Below are 22,094 nucleotides of genomic sequence, written 5' to 3'. Positions count from 1 at the left end.
TCACCAGAAGCGGCTTAGTCATGCTGGCCACATGACCCAGAAGCTGTACGCCGGCTCCCTCGGCCAATAAAGCGAGATGAGCACCGCAACCCCAGAGTCGGCCACGACTGGACCTAATGGTCAGGGGGTCCCCTTACCTTTACCTAGGAAATAGGGACCACCTCAGATAAATAAAGGGAGATAGGAGCATATCTCCTGAAAGCCCACTATAGCGTGGATGGGGAAGCTGTGACCTTCCAGATGTTGACAGACTATACCTCCCATTATCCCTGTCCACTGGCCTTGTTGGCTGTGGTGGTTGAGAACTGGAGTCAAAGCACATTATTGAACTACAACTCCCATCACCCTGAACATTGGCTGGGGCCGGTGGGAGTTGGGTGTTCAACAGGATCTGAAGAGCCACAGTTTCCCCATTGCTCCAGAATCACAGAATTGGAAGGGACCTTAAAGGTCATCCATTCCAACCCCCTACCTCCTGCTCAATACAGGAATCTTCTGCCCCTCCAAAAGAAATGAAAAGCCACAACCAGACCTCGCCACCCAAAATTCAAGCCTGGTCACATGTTCAGCTCCAAGTCATCCAATCAGATCCATGCAGTTGTGAACAGACGTTTGTCAGTCTGAACTGGTTTATGTCAGGGTTTCCCAAACGTGGGTCTCCAGCTGTTTTTGGACTACAGCTCCCATCATCCCTAGCTAGCAGGACCAGTGGTCAAAGGAAGATGGGAACTGTAGTCCAAAAACGGCTGGAGGCGCCCGTTTGGGAAACCCTGGTTTATGGCGTAAGTTTGAAAGGTTGACATAACCTAATATAACAAGAGATACTTCATCTTGACCTTTGGTGATGCTGGTACCAGTCTGATCCCAGCCTCTTGTCTCCCGAAAGGCATTCGGGGATATCTTGAGTTCCTCACACCTTGCAGAAAGGTCAGCACATGCAAATTGAGTTGCCTGAGTACAGTCTATTCAGCCCTTGAATGGAGACCATCAAGATAATGTTAGGATAATCTGAAGGGAAAGAGGAGTCGAAAGATAACCAGTTCAGTCACAGCCCACTAGGATGGGAGTCTTTCAAACTCTTAATTTGCAAGATGAGTGAGGTGAGAAACTGGGGGGGGGGGGGGGACAATGGAAACTGGAATTGCTCATCTTCCCCAGGAAGGATAGCACATAAAGGAACCCTAAAAATGGCTCTCATGGCTCCTAGGAGGACTCACTCAGCGCTCACAAGGAATGAACTGAACACACACACTTAAGGACAGGTATACTCTTCTCTCCCCCCCCCCATTTTCTTACCTTACTATCAATGTGGGTGGTGCCAGAGGAGGGGGAGGCAAGCACCCCCCCAACAAGAAGCTCACCCCCAACTCCTTCCCTCGCTGCTGAGCTCCTGTCAGTAACATAAATTGATATTTCCCCCTTTCACAGAGCTTTAACGTGTGGGACACAACTCACCCTTACTAGAGATAAACTTTGCCTCTTCTCTTCCCACTTACACTGGATTTCCCCCCTGCTGCCACCACCGTACATCAGGCTCCAGTACTTGTGTAGCAGCTGTGTGACAGGCCGAACTCCAACAGATGCAGCTACAAAAGCAAGACAGGAGTGGAGCCCACGGTGCCAGGACCCTGTTTGCAGCACAGACCCCTTTTATGATTCCACCCAGCCCTCATTTTTGCTCCCTCTCTTTTCGTATTGGCTCCTAACCTCCCTCACCTTGTGCCCCCCTGGTTTTTCTTGCCTCCGCCCTGCGGACGCCAGCTGTGCATGAGGCCAAAGTACAAATTTCACTTAGCCTTATCAGAATCCAGATCCTTTTCTCTCTCCCCACCGGAGAAACAAACGCCAGTGGGGAGGCAAACAAGAAGTCCGGCGCTGAGTGGCAGCCCTGTGGGGAGACCGTCACCCTCCACCCTCCCAGCTGCCCCCCCTTGTTTACACCCACTCACCAACACACACACTGCTGGAAACTCGACTGGTAAGCCCAGCTTTATGGGGTAGACATTTTTGGGTGTGGGGTGGCTTTGGAAGAGTAGGGGAAGGCACGGTGAGGAAGAAGAGCAGGACAGGGGGAAAGAGGATTTAGGAAAGGTCAGAGGTCAGGAACAGCTGCTTCTCCCCAAAGCCCCCCTTTCTCAGTACACAACAGGTATATACCAAAAGCAAGGAAGGAAGGTCGGCCGTTTTTGGGAAAGAATGGGCAGAATGAACCAGGACCGCAAACGGGGTTTGTCTTTTTATTGCTTTCTTCTTCACAGCTCTTTGTTTTTCTCCTCCAGCCGAGCCAGACGCTCAGGAGAGAGTTGCTTTCTTCTCTTGACCTTTCCTTTCCTTTTCTCTCTCTCCCCTCCCTCGTTCTCTTTCCTTTCCAGGTTGCGTAACGGCTGCCCTTTTATCTACACCCAAAGGCGCAGGCTCTTGCAAGGAGCTGGACGTGACATTCGCACAGGTGGTAAACTGAAGGTGCCTTAATGCAGATTCATGAGACACTGTAGGTTCTTGGGGCAGCCACAAACACCCCCCAGCTGCCCCAAAGAGGTGTCACTCAATTCCCACTATTGGGGCCGCTGCTTACAGCAAGGATGGGGCACTTCAGGCCTGAGAGTCTTATATGCCCCCTGCTAAGCTTCTCTCGCTGACTCTCGGAACAACCCCCAGGCCACACCCCCTCTTCCTGAGGCCACACCCCTCACCTGCTCCACACCTCCCGTAGTGTTTTCACCTGCCTGCGATGTCTCCTTGAACTCCGGTAATGCCCCTTTACTTGCTTTGAAGTGGGAGAGCACCCTTAACTAGGAAACACAGCTCCTAGGATTCTTTGGGATTAAGTCACAGAACATGGATTTTAGAAGTGGTGTGGTAGAGCTTTAAATGTATGGTGCAGATATGGCCAAATGGACAAATTTAAGACAATGCCAGGTCTCTTATGGAGCCTGAACACTGCAGAGCTGTGTTCGACGAATAGAAAGGCATTCAAGAATTCAGAGTTGGCCACATCCGGCCAAAAACCAGGGGCAGCTGGACTGTATGCAGAGCCAGCCTCAGCAACCACAATCAACTAGGGAAAACCCTCCAAGTGTCTCTATTTTCCAGGGACATCCCTGATTTGGAGAAGCCATCCCAGTTTCTGATTTGATCCCAGCATGTCCCACTTTTCCTTAGGATGTCTCTATTTTCACTACAGAAATGTTGGAGGGTATGGAGTTATCTGACCCCTGAGCCATCTGAAGGCAATCCTGCTTAGGGAAGGTTTTTTTTTTTTAATGTTTAATGTTTTATTATGTTTTTATATACGTTGGAAGCTGCCCAGAGTGACTGGGGCAATCCAATAAGTTGTGTGGGGTATAAATAGTAAGATTATCACTATGGAATGGGACGTCAGATTGACCACCCGTGCCTGTTCAGAGCCCACTTTTTAAAAAAACGAAACCTCTGCATGGCACTCTGAGCAGAACTGGATGGGCTAGTCTAGCCACCATTTTAATGTCCCACAGGGCATTATGGGAAATTAAAATGGTCAGCAGACCCATCGACAGAAGGTGGGCTTCAGTAGGGTGCTTTGCCCAGGGCAAACCCTCTCAAACCTTAGTGAAATGTGGGGATATGCTTAATAATAATAATAATAATAATAATAATAATAATTTATTTATACCCCGCCCATTTGGCTAGGTTTCCCCAGCCACTCTGGGCGGCTTCCAACACAATATTAAAATACAGTAATGCATCAAAAGTTAAAAGCTTCCCTAAACAGGGCTGCCTTCAGATGTTGTCTAAAAGTCTGGTAATTGTTGTTCTCTTTGACATCTGGTGGGAGGGCGTTCCACAGGGTGGGTGCCACCACCGAGAAGGCCCTCTGCCTGATTCTCTGTAACTTGGCTTCTTGCAGTGAGGGAACCACCAGAAGGCCCTCGGCACTGGACCTCAGTGTCCGGGCTGGACAATGGGGGTGGAGACGCTCCTTCAGATATACTGGACCGAAGCCATTTAGGGCTTTAAAGGTCAGCACCAACACTTTGAATTGTGCTCCGAAACGTACTGGAGTCCAACCCGCTACAATGCAGGAAATGCAGTCATATTCCAAAATGCTTGTTTGGAATTTCAGCCTCAGGCACTGATGTGGGCCTGCCTGTCACCAATTTTCCTCCCTTCACAGCAGGACCACAGCTTCCATGGCATCGGTGCGTGGGGTTGCTGTGCAGTGCCCCTCCGACGGTGAGAGCAGCTGCAGTGGAGGCAGCCCAGCCACCACGGCCTCTAGTCGCAGCGACACAGACCTCAACGGGGAGGAGAAAACTTGCGCCGTGTGTGGGGACCGGGCCACAGGCTACCATTTCCACGTCATGACCTGCGAAGGCTGCAAGGGTTTCTTTCGGTACAGTTCCCCGTCTCAGTTTTCACTCCTCCCACTTCTGTAACCCCATTTCTGAAAATGATCCAGGGAGCATCTTCCTTGCATGCAAAGACTCAATGTTTGGGTTCCCCCAACATTTGAGGTTAGTGTGCTTAGAGAGACATTAGAGAGACATTTTCGTGTGCAGTCGTTGCTAACATGTGGCATTTATAGGCACACTGTAGTCTATGCATTTTAATTTTTTTAGTTATTGATTTTATTGAGTACAAATTAGAAAAAATACAAATGTACAAACAAAAAGAAAATACATGTAACCAAGAGAAAATTATAAAACATTTTACCTCTTCTCATGTTTACAGTTATTTAAAGGTAAAGGTGAAGGGACCCCTGACCATTAGGTCCAGTTGTGACCGACTCTGGGGTCGTGACCGACTCTGGCGCTCATCTCGCTTTATTGGCTGAGGGAGCCGGCGTTTGTCCGCAGACAGCTTCCGGGTCATGTGGCCAGCATGACTAAGCCACTTCTAGTGAACCAGAGCAGTGCACAGAAACGCCGTTTACCTTCCTGCCGTTTATCTACTTGCACTGGCGTGCTTTCAAACTGCTAGGTTGGCAGGAGCAGGGACAGAGCAACCGGAGCTCACCCCGTCACAGGGATTCGAACCGCTGACTTTCTGATTGGCAAGTCCTAGGCTCTGTGGTTTAACCCACAGCGCCACCCGCGTCCCTCAGTTATTTACACCTCTATAAAACATGTTCACGATAAAGAGAAGAAATGAAAGATAAGAGAAAAGAACAAGAAGAAAATAAAGGGAAAGAAGGAAAGAGATCAAGAATGAGAATTTTAAAAGTAGATAGGTATTCACTATACACAGCATTTTTACACACATTCGGTGGCTGCAGAAGTCAGAGAAACGGTGCGACTGTGAGGCAATTTCTGTTCTCGCCCCCTTGTCTTGCAGGCGGACTGTCATCAAGGGCATCCAGTTCACCTGCCCCTTCACCCGAAGCTGCGCCATCACCAAAGCCAAGCGGCGGCAGTGCCAGGCATGCCGCTACCAGAAATGCCTTGTCGCGGGCATGAGGAAAGACAGTAAGTGTGGCTGGCCAGTGTTCTTCTTTGCTTGGTTTTGGCCCCAGGCAATGTCCGCGGCTCCCGGCTGGTTGCCCAGGAAAGTATAAAGGCAAGGAAAAGTTTATTACGGGCCTTTTTTATTTCAAACTTTGCAGAGAGAGGCTATAGAACCCAGCCTCTTGGATAATGGTGTTGTCTTGAGTGAATCTCCACCCCACCCAGTCTCTCCCACTTCCTCATTCGTCACTTCTACGGCTGCCACTAAGTGCCCTCTGTCTTCGAGCTCTTTGCTCTCCTACTTTTAAGGCTCACCAGATTCTGGGAGATGGAGGGCCTGGAATGCTTTCAAGTGACAATGTGTCAGCCAGCTGCTGTTCTGGCTCTGCTTGCTCCTCCTCTCCCATTACAGTGGTACCTCGGGTTACATATGCTTCAGGTTACATACGCTTCAGGTTACAGACTCTGCTAACCCAGAAATATTACCTCAGGTTAAGAACTTTGCTTCAGGATGAGAACAGAAATTGTGCTCCGGCGGCGCGGCAGCAGCAGGAGGCCCCATTAGCTAAAGTGGTGCTTCAGGTTAAGAACAGTTTCAGGTTAAGAACAGACCTCCGGAACGAATTGAGTACTTAACCCGAGGTACCACTGTATTTCCTAACTTTCCCCCTCATCTGCCTCTGAGCTGTGACCTCCCTCAAACCCCTGTTATAAATCTATACTGTCTTCCTCTTCTTCCTCCCTGAAAGGGTCAGGGTGGGGAGGTGGTCTGCGGTCTCCACCACTCCTCCTCCTTCTCTGCCCAGTCCCTGACAGGCAAATTACTGCACCAGGCAATGCAGAACCTTTTCAACCTTTTCAATGCAGAAACCATCCTGGTTTCTGATTTGATCCTGGAATGTCCCACTTTTCCTTAGGATGTCCCTATTTTCATTGCAGAAATGTTGGTGGGTATGGAGTTATCTGACCCCAGATCTGTCTGAAGGCAATCCTGCATAGGGAAGTTTTAAAAAATGCTTTATTATGTTTTTATGTGTGTTGGAAGGTGCCCAGAATGGCTGGGGCAACCCAGTAAGATGTGTGGGGTATAAATAAGTAAAATTATCATGATGGAACGGGACGCCCCTATTTTCATCGGAGAAATGTTGGAGGGTACGCAACTGGATTTTATTTATTTATTTACTCATTCAGAAAACTTCTACCTTGTTTTATAGGGGCTCTTAGGGTGGCTTACAGCAGATTATCACAATTTTCTTTTTTTTAAAAAAATCACATTCAAGACTAGTATCTGGAAAAGAAATAAAGCGATGTCCCTAGGGTGCCTTTGCGTGCAAGGCAAAAAACAAAAACAAAACTCCCATTGAGATCCTCTGAGGCAAAAGAGTGATGCTTAGCAGCTGGGCCTCACTCAGGTCCTCATGGAGGCCTGGCTTTTCCTGTTGGCGGTTGCTAGGCAACGGCTCCCATCCGTACCTGTTTAGCCACTGTGAGAAATCCTGGACTATGTAGGCCTTTGGCCTAATCCTGCATTTGGACTGTTACTACTCCTAATCTTATTAATTTGTTAAGTCACTTTCCCCACAGACTGACGCAAAGTGACGTACGTTAAAATTGATTCAGAACAACCGAGTAAAACCCCAACAACACGGCTATACAGATAAAAGGCAGGACTAACAGCCCCATTAAAAGCAGCCACAGTGGGCCCCCCTCAAATGAAAGGCCAAAAGCTTGGGTAAAGAGAAAAGGCTTTGCTTGACATCTAAAAATAGATAAAGATGGCGTCTGGCGTGCCTCCTTGGGGAGAGCATTCCACAAGCTTATGTTCTTAGGTTCTCCCAGTAAGGTCTTCTGAGGCAAGGAAGTGGGGCCGACACACACACACACACACACACACACACACACAAAATACATATGGTTGCCTGGTCGCATCTTTGGACACTGACAGCCCCTCTTGCCACTCCTTCACTCCTGTGGCTGCATAATGAAAAAAACATTAGAATTGATTGAATTCTAAAAATGGCTGATGGTACAGAGGCCAACTGTTCCCTGCCTTACACCCAGGGATGAGGGAGAAATTTGCTTCAGATTGCTTTTAAAGGCAAACCCATGTCATTTGCACCTTCTGAAAACACTAAGGAGAGCAGAACAGAGCCATCCTTAGAAATTTGCGCCTCTCTGAATTTTGCATTGCTATGTGTTAAGGGAAAGTGTGCATATAAATGCATATATTAGTGAAATTAACATGTAAAAATGTGTGTGTAGAAATATGCTTTGAAAAAAGTCTGTAATAATAATTTGATTATTTACAGTATATGCCACCCATCTAACTGGGTTGCACAGAAATGTGTATTTTAGGCTAAATTTTGCACTAAATGCTAATGAATTTTCATGAAGATTCTGAGTAGTAGTAGTAGTAGTAGTAATAATAATAATAATTTCAAACTGATGTGGAACTCTGGGGAACCAAACTTAAGATTGGAAAAACGACAGAGAGAAACTGAAATTGACACATTCACCAAACCCTAATTACATCCTATGGCCTAAACAAGTTCAGCTGTGGTGGATTTGAATTTTCCTACCAGATCCCATTTGTGATACCCATCCCCCATTTATTTGCCTATCAATAGTTATTAGCGTTAATGAAGCTGTCTGGTCAAACGCAAAAGTCATACTAGACCTGGAAGGGGTTGTGGGGAAGAAACAGACTGGATGGCTTCTGCCCTTGTGCCCTGGCTTGTGGAGTTCTTTTTAATTCCTATTACTATATGACCCAGAAAGCCTCTCTCTCTTTTTCCCCACCCCCCAATTCTTTCGGCCTGGTCCTTTTGTCCTGCACTTAACTGCATTCAGCAAGAGAGATTCTCCTTAAAGTTCCCTGCGTTTTGCAGGAGAGTTTCTCTTTGAAGTCCCAAAAATATCAGATGCCTTCTCCAAGCACTTGTGGGACACGATCCCATATAGAGATATGGCAGGCAGACCACTACTATCTGCACTTTCAGGAAACAGCTGAAGGCATGTTTGTTTTGATAGGCTCTTCCAGCAGGATGGAAAGGTCTCTGGCCTTAGGGGTTCATTTTGTATAGTTTCAAAACTCATCCTTAGTTGTTGTTGTCAATGTTCTGCTTTTAAAGCTATTCCCAGGTGTTTTTCATGGCACGTTTGCAAATCGCCTTGTAAAAGGTGGTTCATAATTTAATAAATAATAGTATAAAAAGACCCCTGCTAAATCAGATTCCCAGCAGACGTAAAATATAACCGTCGGGGCTGGTCACATTGGTAGCCCTGTCCTCTGTGAATTTCTCCAGTCCTCTTTCAAAGCCATCCAACCTAGTGGCCATCACTTCCTCTTGCAGATGCAGCTACCACAGTTTGGCTCTGCACTGTGCAAAGAACTACAGTGCTACCTTGGTTCTCGAAAGCTATCCGTTCCGGAAGTCCGTTCGACTTCCAAAACTTTCAGAAACCAAGGCACGGCTTCCGATTGGTTGCAGGAACTCCCTGCACTCAAGCAGAAGCCGCTTCGGACGTTCGGCTTCCAAAAAAGTTAGAAAACCAGAACACTTACTTCTGGGTTTTTGGCATCCGGGAACCGATTTGTTTGTTAACTAAGCCATTCGGGAACCAAGGTTCCACTGTACTTTCTTTTGCCTCTTCCGGATTTTTCAACATTCAGGCTTCATAGGTTGTCCCCAAGTTTAAATATTATGAGAGAGACCTCTCTGTCCATCCTCACCGCCCCCACCAAGCCTCGTTTCACACACACCCCTGTCATGCCGGCTCTTCCTTGCCTATTCTTGAAACCAAAAAGTCCCCAATTGTTGTCACACGGGAGTTTCTCCAGCCCCTTGTTGATTATTTTGGTGGTCCTTTTGGGAAACTTTTCCCAGCTCTATAACGATAGCAACAACATTCAGACACACACACACACACACACACACACACACACGTAAACAGCACAAGATGGGCCCTCTCAAAGGATCTTTCAGTGTCATCCTGAGCAGAAGAAGCCTTCAGCTTGTTTGCTTCTGCAAAGCCATCCTCAGTAAAGAAGAAGGATTGGAAGCAGCTGTAGGGTTGTGTGGAGAGGGAGGGGTGAGGAGGAGGAGGCTGTCAGCAAAGCCGCATCCTCTCTCCAGGGAACGATACACTGCGCTGGAAAGCAGGGTGGATTTGAGGCCGCCCAGCCAGCTTTTCCTCCGCATCGACTGGCCCAAAGGGTCAGATTTCATTAAAAGAAACGCCAGAGAGGAGCAAGAATAGAGGCATCTCCCTCCTCCAGCTGCAGAAGCAAGGCACTTAAAAGCAAAAAAGATCTTCTGAGAGCAGGCTGGCAGCCAAACCAATAACAAAACAAAATGGGCCTCTGCCTGAGCACAGATTAATCTGATGGGGGCAGTGGGGTGGGGTGAGGTGTGTGTGTGTGTGGGCAGACAATAATCTGGTCCAGGATGAATCCTGCTGCACACCCCGGGGCTTTGTGGAGAGAGGAAGGAGAGAGAGGAGCGTCAGCGCTGTGCGAGAGACTGTCAGAGGGTGATGCATTGCAGTCTGCTTACACAAGAGGGTGTTCCGCGCTGCAGTTGGACTGTGATGTAGCCGTGGGCACACACACGTTGTTGTTGTTGTTGTGTGTGTGTTTTAAGAAAAGAAATACCGCCTCGATCTGCCTGCAAACAGCTTCGAATCGCACCTGACCCTCTCTGCAGAAATCCATTAAGGAGCTTCTAGCGAGAGGCACCCCCTGTAAAGTGAATCAAGAAGGGCGCGGGGGGGGGGGGGGTTTGCTGCAAATCAATTGGGGTTTCTCTCTGCAGAATCTTAAGCAAGTTCAGCTGGACACTGACAGTGGGGGAAGAAAGAAAGCAGCGTTGCAAAGTGGCCGATAGAGCGGCAAAACCTTTCTGACAGTGTTGTGCCCTGCCTGCCGCAGGCGGCTGACCCCCAAGCCCAGGGATGATGCAACAGGGCCTAATTTGGACAGTGGCGAAGCCCATGGGGGTTTCCAGAGCTACAACTTAGCCATGGAATGTGTGATACAGTGGTACCTCGGGTTACATACGCTTCAGGTTACATACGCTTCAGGTTACACACTCCGCTAACCCAAAAATAGTGCTTCAGGTTAAGAACTTTGCTTCAGGATGAGAACAGAAATTGTGCTCCGGCGGCGCGGCAGCAGCAGGAGGCCCCATTAGCTAAAGTGGTGCTTCAGGTTAAGAACAGTTTCAGGTTAAGAACGGACCTTCAGAATGAATTAAGTACTTAACCCGAGGTACCACTGTATTAATAATAATGGAGAGTGTGTAATAACAGAGTCGGCATGGCGCCATGGTTAGGAACTGGGGTAGGGAACCACCAGCCAGGGGCAAATTGTGGCCCTCCAGGGCTCTCTGTCTGGCCCTTGGGATGCTCCCAGACTACACATTTAATAACAGGAAGCTACTGGAGTCGTCCCTAAAGTGTGTACAGGAATGCATTTTACTAGGGAACTTTGCAAAAAAAAAAAAAGTATATAGGGCAAAAATCCATATAAACATGTGTCTGTTAGGAGAAATTTGCACTAAAATGCTGGTGAATTTTCCTGAGGACTTAAAAAAAAATCCACACACTGCTGTGGAAATGTGGAGAACTGTACTTGAAACTGGGAAAATGAGAAACTGAGAGAAACCAAACGCATCCCACTCGCTCAGGGATGGAAGGATCAGTTCATTCCGATTCTCTCTGTTTTCTCATTTTTCCCGTTTTAAATTCAGTTTGCCACATTTTGCAGCAATTTGCGGGGTTTGTTTGTTTAAACTCTCATGAATATTCACCAGCATTTTAGTGCAAATGTCTCCCAACGAGCACGTATTTATATGGAGTTTTGATTAACGTACACATATTTGCCTGCAATTCCCCCTAATATAATGTTTTTGTGCGTGTTCCATTTTCACCAATATATTCATGCTTCCTTTCACCTAATAGATCCATTTTTTGGTTGACAACCTGCGTAGTAAAATTCAGTAAAATAGTAAAATTCAGGGAAGTGTGAATTTCGGAGGATGGCTGTGTTATGGTCCATTCGGAAAGTGTAGATTGGAAAGATTCGGCTTCAGAGGAGACGTGAATCAAATCCCTCCCTCACCCCTATACCCACCCTTACTGGTGGAGCGTTTGGTTTATCAGGTCCCTGGTAGCTCCCTGCCCAAGGTCCGCACTCAGCTTGGCAGCGGGGTCCACAAAGCTTCTCCTTTGAGCACTGCTTCCTTTTCGTTTCTGACAGTGATAATGTCAGAGGAAGCTTTGCATGTGCGGCGTGCGCTGAGGTGGCAGAAGAAGCACCAAGGACAGAGTCTGGCCTCAGTGGAGCCACCTGAGGAAAGCAGCCTCACAGAAGAGCAGGAACAACTGATTGAACTCCTCACCGAAGCCCACAAGAAAACCTTTGACTCCAGCTTCTCTCAGTTCAACCACTACCAGGTGAGCTTTGCAGGAGTTCCAGACGGTTTGTTTCAGGAATGAGGGGGGAGGAACACCCTGTGGCCCCCAGGTGCTGCTGCTGTTGGACTCCAGCTCCCAGCCAGTCTGGCCAATGGTCAGGGGTGATGGGAACTGGAGCTCAGCGTCTTCTAGAGAGGGGTCCCTCATCCCTGAATTGATTAATGTACCAGGAGAGACCTACACGATGCTTTGCAGATGTTGCTGGAAATAAAATATCACCGGTCCTAAAATATCTACAGTGGTACCTCGGGTTACAGATGCTTCAGGTTACAGATGCTTCAGGTTACAGACTCTGCTAACCCAGAAATAGTACCTCAGGTTAGGAACGTTGCTTCAGGATGAGAACAGAAATCGCATGGTGGCAGCAGGAGGCCCCATTAGCTAAAGTGGTACCTCAGGTTAAGAACAGTTTCAGGTTAAGAACGGACCTCCAGAACGAATTAAGTTCTTAACCCGAGGTTAGCCCTGTGGAACACCCTCCCATCAGATGTCAAGGAGATAAAGAACTACACAACTTTTAGAAGACATCTGAAGGCAGCCCTGTATAGGGAAGTTTTGATGTTTTACTGTGGCTTCATAATTGTTGGAAGGGGGCAACCCAGTCAGATGGGTGGCATTAAATAAATAAACAAATAAACAAATAATGATCCTTAACTCACTGCGATTGATCAGGCGAATGGCTGCTTGACCAATTTCCATTCATTTTTCATGAGGACTAGATGCTTAGGATCAGAGGTTGGTGGGAGAAAGAAAGCAAACTGAGATGTTCTTGGGGTTCAACGAAGGGAAATTTATTGTGAGCCCCACTTAACCAGCGTCTCCCCTCCAGCCAGCGGTGCGTCTCTACATCCACAGCCAGAGATCTCAAAGCCCCCAGGATGCTGCCGTCCCTCCCATGTGTCCCTACAGTCCTCAAGACCACATGGAGAGCTTTCCGGAGGAGGTGCTCCCCGATGTCTTCAACCTCTTGCCGCTCTTTGCCGACATCAGCACCTACATGATCCAGCAAGTGATCCAGTTTGCCAAGGCCATACCGTCTTTCAGGTGAGTGTCTTGCTGTGAATCAAAAGGTCTTTATTCACCCCCTGCAAAGTCCTATTGTCCTCCGGGAGTCAATAAAGGTAAAGGGAGCCCTGACCATTAGGTCCAGTCGTGGCCGACTCTGGGGTTGCGGCGCTCATCTCGCTTTATTAGCCGAGGGAGCCAGCGTACAGCTTCCGGGTACAGCTTCCGGGTCACCTGCCAGAGTGGTACCTATTTATCTACTTGCATTTTGACATGCTTCCGAACTGCTAGGTTGGCAGGAGCAGGGACCGAGCAATGGCAGCTCACCCCGTCGCGGGGATTCGAACCGCCGACCTTCTGATTGGCAAGTCCTAGGCTTTATGGTTTAACCCACAGCGCCACCCGCATCTCTCCGGGAGTCAATATGTGACTACTAATGGGGAACTCTGATCTAAATTAAGGAAGCTTCCAGACTGTTGCTATTTTTGTGCGGGAAATTCAATCACATATGGACATATTTAGGTCATATGATTAAAGTCGCTCCTGTGCATCAGACCTGCTTCGTCCCCCCCCAAAAAAAATCCTTCTCTTTTTTTGCAATAAGAAAAAGCATTGCGGAAACATGCTGGAAAGTGTAGGGAGGCAATTGCTTGATGCAATGTGGTCTGAACTCTGCACGAAGGTTGTGCAAACAGATCAGGGTGGGTGCTCAATAAACCAGTCACCCAGAGGTGACCTCTGTCCTGTGTTGCCTGCTGATAACTCATAGGTGATGAATGCCGAAAAAGTGTGTGTAAGGCAGGCGGCTCCGCTGTAAGACAATGAAATTAATCTAAAACTAATTATCAATTAATTATGGAACTGATTTTAAAAGGTTTGAGGTAAGGATCAGTTACTGGAGGGCGTCCCCTGTCTTGGGGAAGGGGAAAGAGGTTGTTTATAGCTCAGCAGTCAGTGATTGATGGCTTGAATAATGGATACAGGGGGATTTATAATAAACAACAAAATACTGGGGGGGGGGGGGAATGTTTGTTTGCTACTATGTTATGCATTTTTGGGTTTTCACATTGTAAACCACCCTGTGATCCTTGGACGAAGGGCAGTATAGAAATTTAATAAATACAGTTGTAACTCTGGTTGCGAACAGGATCCGTTCCGGAGCCCCGTTCGCAACATGAGCAGAACGCAACCCGTGTCTGCGCGTGCGTAGGTCGCAGCAAAACACGGAAGTAACCCGTTCCGTTACTTCCGGGTCACCGTGGGACGTATCCTGAAAGAACGTAACCTGAACTGAACTTAACAAGAGGTATGACTCTAATAGCATCTTTAAAAGCAGAGACATCACCTTGCCAACAAAGGTCCATATAGTTAAAGCTATGGTTTTCCCAGTAGTGATGTATGGAAGTGAGACCTGGACCATAAAGAAGGCTGACCACCGAAGAATTGATGCTTTTGAATTATGGTGCTGGAGGAGACTCTTGAGAGTCCCATGGACTGCAAGAAGATCAAACCTATCCATTCTTAAGGAAATCAGCCCTGAGTGCTCACTGGAAGGACAGATTGTGAAGCTGAGGCTCCAGTACTTTGGCCACCTCATGAGAAGAGAAGACTCCCTGGAAAAGACCCTGATGTTGGGGGAAATTGAGGGCACAAGGAGAAGGGGACGACAGAGGACGAGATGGTGGGACAGTGGTTTCGAAGATACAAACATGAGTTTGACCAAACCGCAGGAGGCAGTGGAAGACAGGACTGCCTGGCGTGCTCTGGTCCATGGGGTCACGAAGAGTCGGACACGACTAAACGACTAAACAACAACAACAACAAAAGTCTGCTTTTCATGTGCCCAGAGTAATTAACGCAAGACAGGAGTGCCTGGCGTGCTCTGGTCCAGAGGGTCACAAAGAGTCGGACACGACTAAACGACTAAACAACAACAACATGACTGTAATAAAATAATAATAGTTTCCCCACCATCCTCAGCCAGTCCCCACCTGCCCTGCCTTCTTGCTTTCATCTAGAACTGAGTTCTGCCTACCAGAACCTGGTGCAAAATAGCCACTCTGTGAACAGGGTGCCTCTGAGCACATGCTCAGTCCAAGTTACAAGAAAGGAGATTCCAACTAAATACTGTATCAGGAAGAACTTTCTGACAGTAAGAGCTGTTTGCCAGGGGAACGGACTCCCTCAAGAAGTGGTGGGCTCTCCTTCCTTGGAGGTTCTTGAGAAGAGGCTGGATGGTCATCTGTCATGAATGCTTTAGCTGAGATTCCTGCATTTGGAGGGGATTGGACTTAGGTGACCCTTGGTGTCCCTTCCAACTCTACAGTTCTGGGGTTAGAACTTTCCAAAGCAGTCTGCAGACCAAAACGCAGCTGGCCTTTGAAATTTGCACTTCTCCGAGTTTTGCAACACAGTTCTCTTGCCAAGTTACATGTACGAAAAGCCTGACTTTAAAGGTTTAATAAATCGAGCTTTAAAAAAAAAAAGTGAACGCAACAGGCAAAAGTGCATTCTGTTAGGAAAAATTGCTCTGCAACATTATGTACAGTGGTGCCCCGCAAGACGAATGCCTCGCAAGACGAAAAACTCGCTAGACGAAAGAGTTTTCCGTCTTTTGAGGTGCTTCGCAAGACGAATTTCCCTATGGGCTTGCTTCGCAAGACGAAAACGTCTTGCAAGTCTTGTGAGTTTTTTCCCTCCCCCCCCCCTTTTTCTAAGCCGCTAAGCTGCTAATAGCCGCTTAGCCACTAAGCTGCTAAGCCGCTAATAGCGCTAATCCGCTAATCCGCTAATAGGGGTGCTTCGCAAGACGAAAAAACCGCAAGACGAAGAGACTCGCGGAACGAATTAATTTCATCTTGCGAGGCACCACTGTACAGTCATACCTCATGTTACATCCGCTTTATATTTAATTAATATTTAATGTTGTATTGTTTTTAACACTTGATTGGGAGCCGCCCAGAGTAGCTGGGGGAACTCAGCCAGATGGGCAGGGTATAAATAATAAATTGTTATTATTATTATTCATGTTACATTCTTTCAGACTACGTCCCGCGGCAACCTGGAAGTACCGGAAAGGGTTACTTCCGGGTTTCACCGCTCGCGCATGCGCAGAGGCTCAAAATGACGTCATGCGCATGCGCAGAAGCAGAGAATTGCAACCCGGGCATGTGCAGATGCGTCGCTGTGGGTTGCGTTCTTTTAATGTTGCAAACAGGCCTCTGGAACAGATTCCATTCGCAACCAGAGGTACCACTGTATATGAGGCAAAATTGCATACAAACATTTATATTAGGAGAAGTTTGCACCGTTGTTATTATTTTTAAAATAATTTTGCAGTACTGATGCAGAAATGTGGAGGATGTTGGAAGGACGAGAAACTGAGAGAAACCAGAACTGACAGATGAACCTCTAAGTCAAGGGTGATGGAGTTCAACAACATCTAGAGGGTCACAAGGTTCCCACCTCAAGGCTAAGGATTGGTTCAGAAACTTTGAGCCTGTCTTACCGCTTAACATGTTTTTTCTCTCTCCCCCAACCAGAAGTTTGCCAATCGATGATCAAATCTCACTCCTCAAAGGCGCCACCCTGGAGATCTGTCAGATCCGGTTCAACACAGTCTTCAATGAGGAGACCAAAGCTTGGGAATGCGGCCAACACTGCTACACCATCCAAGATGGCGCCCTGAGTAAGTCACAGGAAGTCTAGAGAGTCCCACAGCTGCCATGTGACTGGGAGCAGGACACTGTCCATGGGCTCTCTCAGGCTTGACTATAAGAGCGCCCTGCTGGATTAGGGCCACGGTCCAACTTGTCTAGCATCGTGTTCTCACAGTGGCCAACCAGATCCCTAATGAAAGCCCACAAATGAGATCTGAGTGGAAAAGCACTCTCCTCACTTGTGATCTCCTTCGGTATCCTGAGGCAGGCCACCTTCCAAGCATGGAGACAGGACACAGTCATCATCATGGCTAGTAGACATTGATAGCTTCTTCCTCCATGAATATGTTCAATTGTTTTGTAAAACCATCCAAGTTGGTGGCTGTCACTGTGGGCCACGACTGGCCCAGCCCATTAGCATTTTTTAAACTTCCAAATATCAATTTCCTAGCCTCTTTGCTAATTGTACAAAGGAGAGCTGTCTTGTTTTGCAGTTTCCAGGCGCTAGTACTTCCATAAATTTAGTATTCAGTCTGTACAATCCAGTTGTTAGCATTCCTACCAAACAGAATGTATGGAGCACAATTTATGGCTGCCGTGATTATGCTTCCTGGGCAGGGTTAGAGAGATTACCCTGGAAGCAGCAGTGTGGGTAGATGAATTCATGGAGAATTCACATGAGCTATTGTTTTTTGTTTGTTATTATGCTATGCATTTTTGTGTTTTTATATTGTAAACTGTCTTGCAATCCTCTGATGAAGGGCGGTCTAGAAATACTACTACTACTACTACTGCTACTGCTACTGCTACTGCTACTGCTACTGCTACTGCTACTGCTACTGCTACTACTAATACGCTCCTGTTTTCTGAGGCAAATGATGCTAAGCGGGAACAAGAGCCCTTTTGGGGCGCTGAATTCCTTCCTGGGATCTTTCCTGACCTGGTTGCCTTCTGGAACCAATTTTGCTCATGGGGTTCATACAACCAATCTAGCAAGAGACCCATAATTGGATTACGTTGTGTGAATGCTCCCTCCTGTGGTCAGAGGGGAGTATTTAGCACAGCAGAGGATCCTGGAGGGGCCAGTCCTGTGACCTCAGATTGGTTCCTTCTGTGGGCGAACTGTTCCACTATGCTACATGCCATAAGCATCACAGGCCCACAATACACAGAGACCCACTTTATCAACATCCCTGTCTTCTCCTCCAGCTGGATTCCAGCAGGTCTACCTGGAGCCACTGCTGAAGTTCCACATCAGCTTGAAGAAGCTGAGGCTGCACGAGGCTGAATACGTTCTGCTCCAAGCCCTGGTGTTGTTCTACCCGGGTAAGTCCTCCGCATCCCAGTAGTGGCAGTCTGCACCATCGCCACCCTTTCTAAAAGGCAGGAGGTTTCCACGCCTGCTCGGTTAGAGTATTGGACTAAGACCTGGCAGGTGAAAAGGTAAAGGGACCCCTGACCATTAGGTCCAGTTGTGACCGCCTCTGGGGTTGCGGTGCTCATCTCGCTTTATTGGCCGAGGAAGCCGGTGTACAGCTTCCGGGTCATGTGGCCAGCATGACTAAGCCGCTTCTGGAGAACCAGAGCAGCGCATGGAAATGCCGCTTACCTTCCCGCCGGAGTGGTACCTATTTATCTACTTGCACTTTGATGTGCTTTTGAACTGCTAGGTTGGCAGGAGCAGGGACCGAGCAAGGGGAGCTCACCCCCTCGCGGGGATTCGAACTGCCGACCTTCTGATTGGCAAGTCCTAGGCTCTGTGGTTTAACCAATAGCGCCACCCGCATCCCTCCAAGACCTGGCAGACCAAGGTTCAAATCTCCACTCAGCCAGGAAGCTCACCGGGTGACCTAGTCGCAGCCTCTCAACCTGGCCTGCCTCACAGGGTTGTTCAGAGGACAGCAATAGAACCGTATACACCACCTAGAGCTCGTTGCAAGGAGAGGTGGAATAAAAAATGCCTGTGTATGCGGGTGTGCTTATATATCTGTGATTAAAAATAAATAAATATTTTTTGTTAACCGCAGTATCATACAGGCAACGGCCAGTCAATACACGTCCCATTGGTGTGTGACCGCACGGGCATCGCACCAAACCGGGAAGTGTCTTTAAAAATGGCAAAAATGGCCCTAAAAGAGCCCAGAAAAGGGGGGAAAGGCGCTTAGCAATCCTACAAGCCTTTGCAAGTGCAATCCCATGAGCCTTTGCACTGACCATTGAGGACCGTGGAGAATTGGGAGTTTGAGCGAGGAGGTTGGGAGGGAGCGATGGGGGTGTTTGCAGGCTTCCCCAATGGTGTTCCCAATATACGTAGTTTCAGTTAAACGTGGTGCCTCATAACATAACCCCTTTGTAAATGGGGAGTGGCCTGTATCTCTTATTCCCGTGATTAACTGAATCTCAAAAGGGATCCAGAGAAAACGTAGGTGAAGTGCTGTTTGCTCATATATGTATGTGTGTGTGTGTGTGTGTGTGTGTGTGTGTGTACACACACACACAACACACAGAGCACAGTATGTCGACCTCAGTCTTTATTTCAAGAAGTCCGGCATTTCCAGACAAGGGCCTCTGGGTGCATGCAGAATACATCTTCCTCAAGAGGGGGACGTTTTTCTATGTGCCTCTGAGCATGCACTAAGTAGCAACCCATTTGGGTGGGTGGGTTTTGGTTTTTTTGCCAGCGCTCCCTTTGGGTAAGAGGGGAATTCCTCACCCTTTGCCCCATATCTCCTCTGCCTTGTCTCTCACTGCCCAAGCCTGCGACTTTGCAGACCACATGGACGTCACGCAGCGAGAGGTGATTGACCAGACCCAAGAGAAAATCGCTCTGACTTTAAAAAACTACATTGACCAGCGACATGCTCTGCCCGAAGGGAGGTGAGCAAGCAGGGAAAGTGCTTTGTGGCGGGGGGGGGGGAACTCTCTACAAGGGGTGGGGAACCTGTGGCCGTCCAGATGTTGCTTGGGGGCTTCCAGACGGGTTCTTTATTTTGCAAATGTGATTGGTTTCTTGCAACCGATATGCAACTGACCACACTCCCTGGTTTTTAGGATTGCCATGGGTGTTCTGCTGTAGTCAGTTTTTCACAGAACATTTCCGTTACATATTTTCTGACCTGTCCCAACAGTTACTACTTCTCCACTCTCTCACAAACCCAACTTTCCAGCCCCTAGTTATCATGCAATGGGCAAAATGAAGGTTTGTGCTGTTTGTGTGTTTCTGCTGCAATTCCCAGAGTGGTTTACCAATCAATCCCTCTTCCCAGGGGACTCTGGGAACTGTAGTTCTGTGAAAGGAATAGGGGTCCCTGAACAACTCTCAGCACCATAGGAGCCAACTCCTAGGGGCTGAGGTCCCTTCGCCCCCCCCCAATAAAACATTTGAAGGGGCCGCCCACCCAAAGTTGGCAGATGTTGCCATTCAAATGGTGTGTGTGCATCACGTTCTGTGATTATGTAGGGTGGGGCTTACCTGGGGCCCTCCCCATATTTTATTCAAGTTGGCACCCCTGCTCAGCAAACTACATTTCCCAGGATTCTTTGGAGGAAGCCATGATGTCTTAAAGTGGTATGATACTGCTTTAAATGTACAGTGTGGATGGAGGCCTTAGTCTTTTAAGATCCCTTAAGCAGCCTTTGCTTCCCCCAATGAATCCTGGGAACTGTGGCTTATTAAGGGTGTTGAGAATTGTTAGGAGACCCCCTATTCCCCTCACAGGGCTATAATTCCCAGAGTTCCCTGGGAAGAGGAATGGATATTGTTAAATCCCTCTGGGAACTGGAGCTCTGCGAGGGGGTCTCCTAAACAACTCTGAGCGCCCTTAGCAAGTTAACAGTCCCCAGGGTGATTGGGGGGGAGCCATAGCTGCTTAAAGCAACCTAACTTGAATGTGTGGTGCTGATGGGGTCCTAGGCAAGGAGCCAATGGAAATTTGGTGTGTGTAATAGAGAGCACCCACCCAATCAGGAACGGCAAGGGCTGATGGCTGCCTCCTTCTCTCTTCCACTTCTCCAGGTTCCTCTACGCCAAACTTCTCTTGTTGTTGACAGAGCTGAGGACGCTGAAAGTCGAAAATACGCGGCAGATCCTCCATATTCACGACACCCAGGACCTCACCACCATGACGCCACTGCTTTCGGAAATTATCAGCTGAAAGCTTGCACCAGGAGAGTGCTGCATCTTTCGTTCATGTTTTGCTTTAGGTGTAAAATGGGACATATGTGCTGGAAGACCGGATCCAGAAGTTTTCCAAGACTTCCCTCGAGATCCGGTAGTTTTAAGGATCTGCTGGAAAGCCAGGCATTGCTCCCTTCTGCTGCTACCCTGAGCAAGGGCTGGTTACTTTTGCAGACCTGTAGTCTCTTCCCCCTCCATCTGCTGCAAACCCATATTCCCTGTCCCCCGCTCCCCCACAAACAATCTAATCTTCCTTCCACAGCTAATCCAATAGCAGCCAACCCTGTTCCTCCCATCCTCACCCCCAAGCTGATCCTGGCTTAGCCAAGCATCATGAGCCTCCTTGCAGCCAACCTTGTCTGATCCACTGATCCTCTCTAAGCTTCCCCTGCGCTGCCCCTCAAAACCCTCTTCAGGCTTCCGAGATCATGAAAGCAAAGCCCGGCTTCCAGGGCCCCACCCCCAGACAGAGAGAATTTCAGGGCAGCTTTTGCACATCAAGCTGGTATCCTGTGGGATGAAAAGAGCTCCCCCCAAAAAGTGATGGCATATTGTGTGTGTGTGTGTGTGTGTGTGTGTGTGTGTGTGTGTTTGTTTTAATGTGTTTATTTACAGCTTGAGAAGGATTTCCGGGGGCACATCAAATGCAAGGCCAGGGCCAGAACAGAATCAGTACAGGCACCTAAACGCAGCAGGCTTCAGAGTATGGAAAGCTATCTTGCCCCCCCTACTCTGCCCCTAGACTCTTTTGGCAGCACTTTAAAAATGAGGCAGTGCCATTTTTGCTGCAGCACACACTTTTCCAAGTAACTTTCGAGTAAGAAAATGTGATGATGATAATAATTTATTACTTATGCCCTACCCATGTGACTGGGCTGCCCCAGTCACTCTGGGTGGCTTCCAACAGAATAAGCACAACAAAGCATCGGACATTAAAAACTTCCCGATACAGGGTTGCCTTCCAATGTCTTCTGAAAGTCATATCGTTATTTATCTCCTTGACATCTGGTGGGAGGGCGTTCCACAGGATGGGCGCCACTACCGAGAAGGCCCACTGCCTGGTTCCCTGTAACATCACTTCTAGCAGTGAAGGAACTACCAGAAGGCCCTCAAGCTAGCCAGAATTAGTTACTAATAGACAGTGCACAAGAGGCTTCCAGCTAGCTCTTTGTGAGATTTCTTCAGGGGCAAGTGAATTGAACTGCAGCTCAAAGGCTTGAAGCCTTGATAAAATTTGCTCCTAGTACACCTTTGAGGTCTCCTGTTTCTTTCTTTCATTCCTATGCTGAGCTCTTCCAACACCCCCAAGGAATTTTAACAGAACAGCAGCTCTGCTGGATCACCCCCAGGGTC

The 22,094-nt window shown here is 48.0% G+C and overlaps 1 protein-coding gene across 3 annotated transcripts; it reads left to right on the top strand.

Annotated features, from left to right (window-relative positions):
- Positions 1-1,809: 1,809 nt before the first annotated feature.
- On the top strand, positions 1,810-21,987 carry NR1I3 (nuclear receptor subfamily 1 group I member 3). Of its 3 annotated transcripts, none has more exons than XM_079958243.1 (10): positions 1,810-1,978; positions 2,373-2,449; positions 4,157-4,372; positions 5,314-5,444; positions 11,683-11,879; positions 12,730-12,944; positions 16,448-16,593; positions 17,774-17,890; positions 19,321-19,441; positions 20,580-21,987. In XM_079958243.1, the coding sequence occupies exons 3-10, from the start codon at positions 4,170-4,172 to the stop codon at positions 20,716-20,718; spliced, it is 1,269 nt and encodes a 422-aa protein (XP_079814369.1). In that variant the 5' UTR covers positions 1,810-1,978; positions 2,373-2,449; positions 4,157-4,169; the 3' UTR covers positions 20,719-21,987. The 3 variants fall into 3 exon arrangements, with proteins under 3 accessions (XP_079814369.1, XP_079814370.1, XP_079814368.1); XM_079958244.1 differs by having other exon boundaries at positions 2,373-2,463; positions 19,336-19,441; XM_079958242.1 differs by having other exon boundaries at positions 2,373-2,463.
- The last annotated feature ends 107 nt before the right edge of the window (positions 21,988-22,094 follow it).

This window comes from Podarcis cretensis (assembly GCF_951804945.1).
Source record: "Podarcis cretensis genome assembly, chromosome: 16".
NCBI classification, from domain to species: domain Eukaryota; kingdom Metazoa; phylum Chordata; class Lepidosauria; order Squamata; family Lacertidae; genus Podarcis; species Podarcis cretensis.
This window is presented reverse-complemented; position numbering and strand designations above follow the sequence as displayed.

Bases quoted from the DNA above. Each gene is read 5' to 3' on its own strand.
- NR1I3 (XM_079958243.1), top strand. From the start codon at position 4,170: ATGGCATCGGTGCGTGGGGTTGCTGTGCAGTGCCCCTCCGACGGTGAG. The intron at 12,945-16,447 runs GTGAGTGTCTTG...TCCCCCAACCAG, and splicing joins AAGGCCATACCGTCTTTCAG to AAGTTTGCCAATCGATGATC. The intron at 16,594-17,773 runs GTAAGTCACAGG...CTTCTCCTCCAG, and splicing joins CATCCAAGATGGCGCCCTGA to CTGGATTCCAGCAGGTCTAC.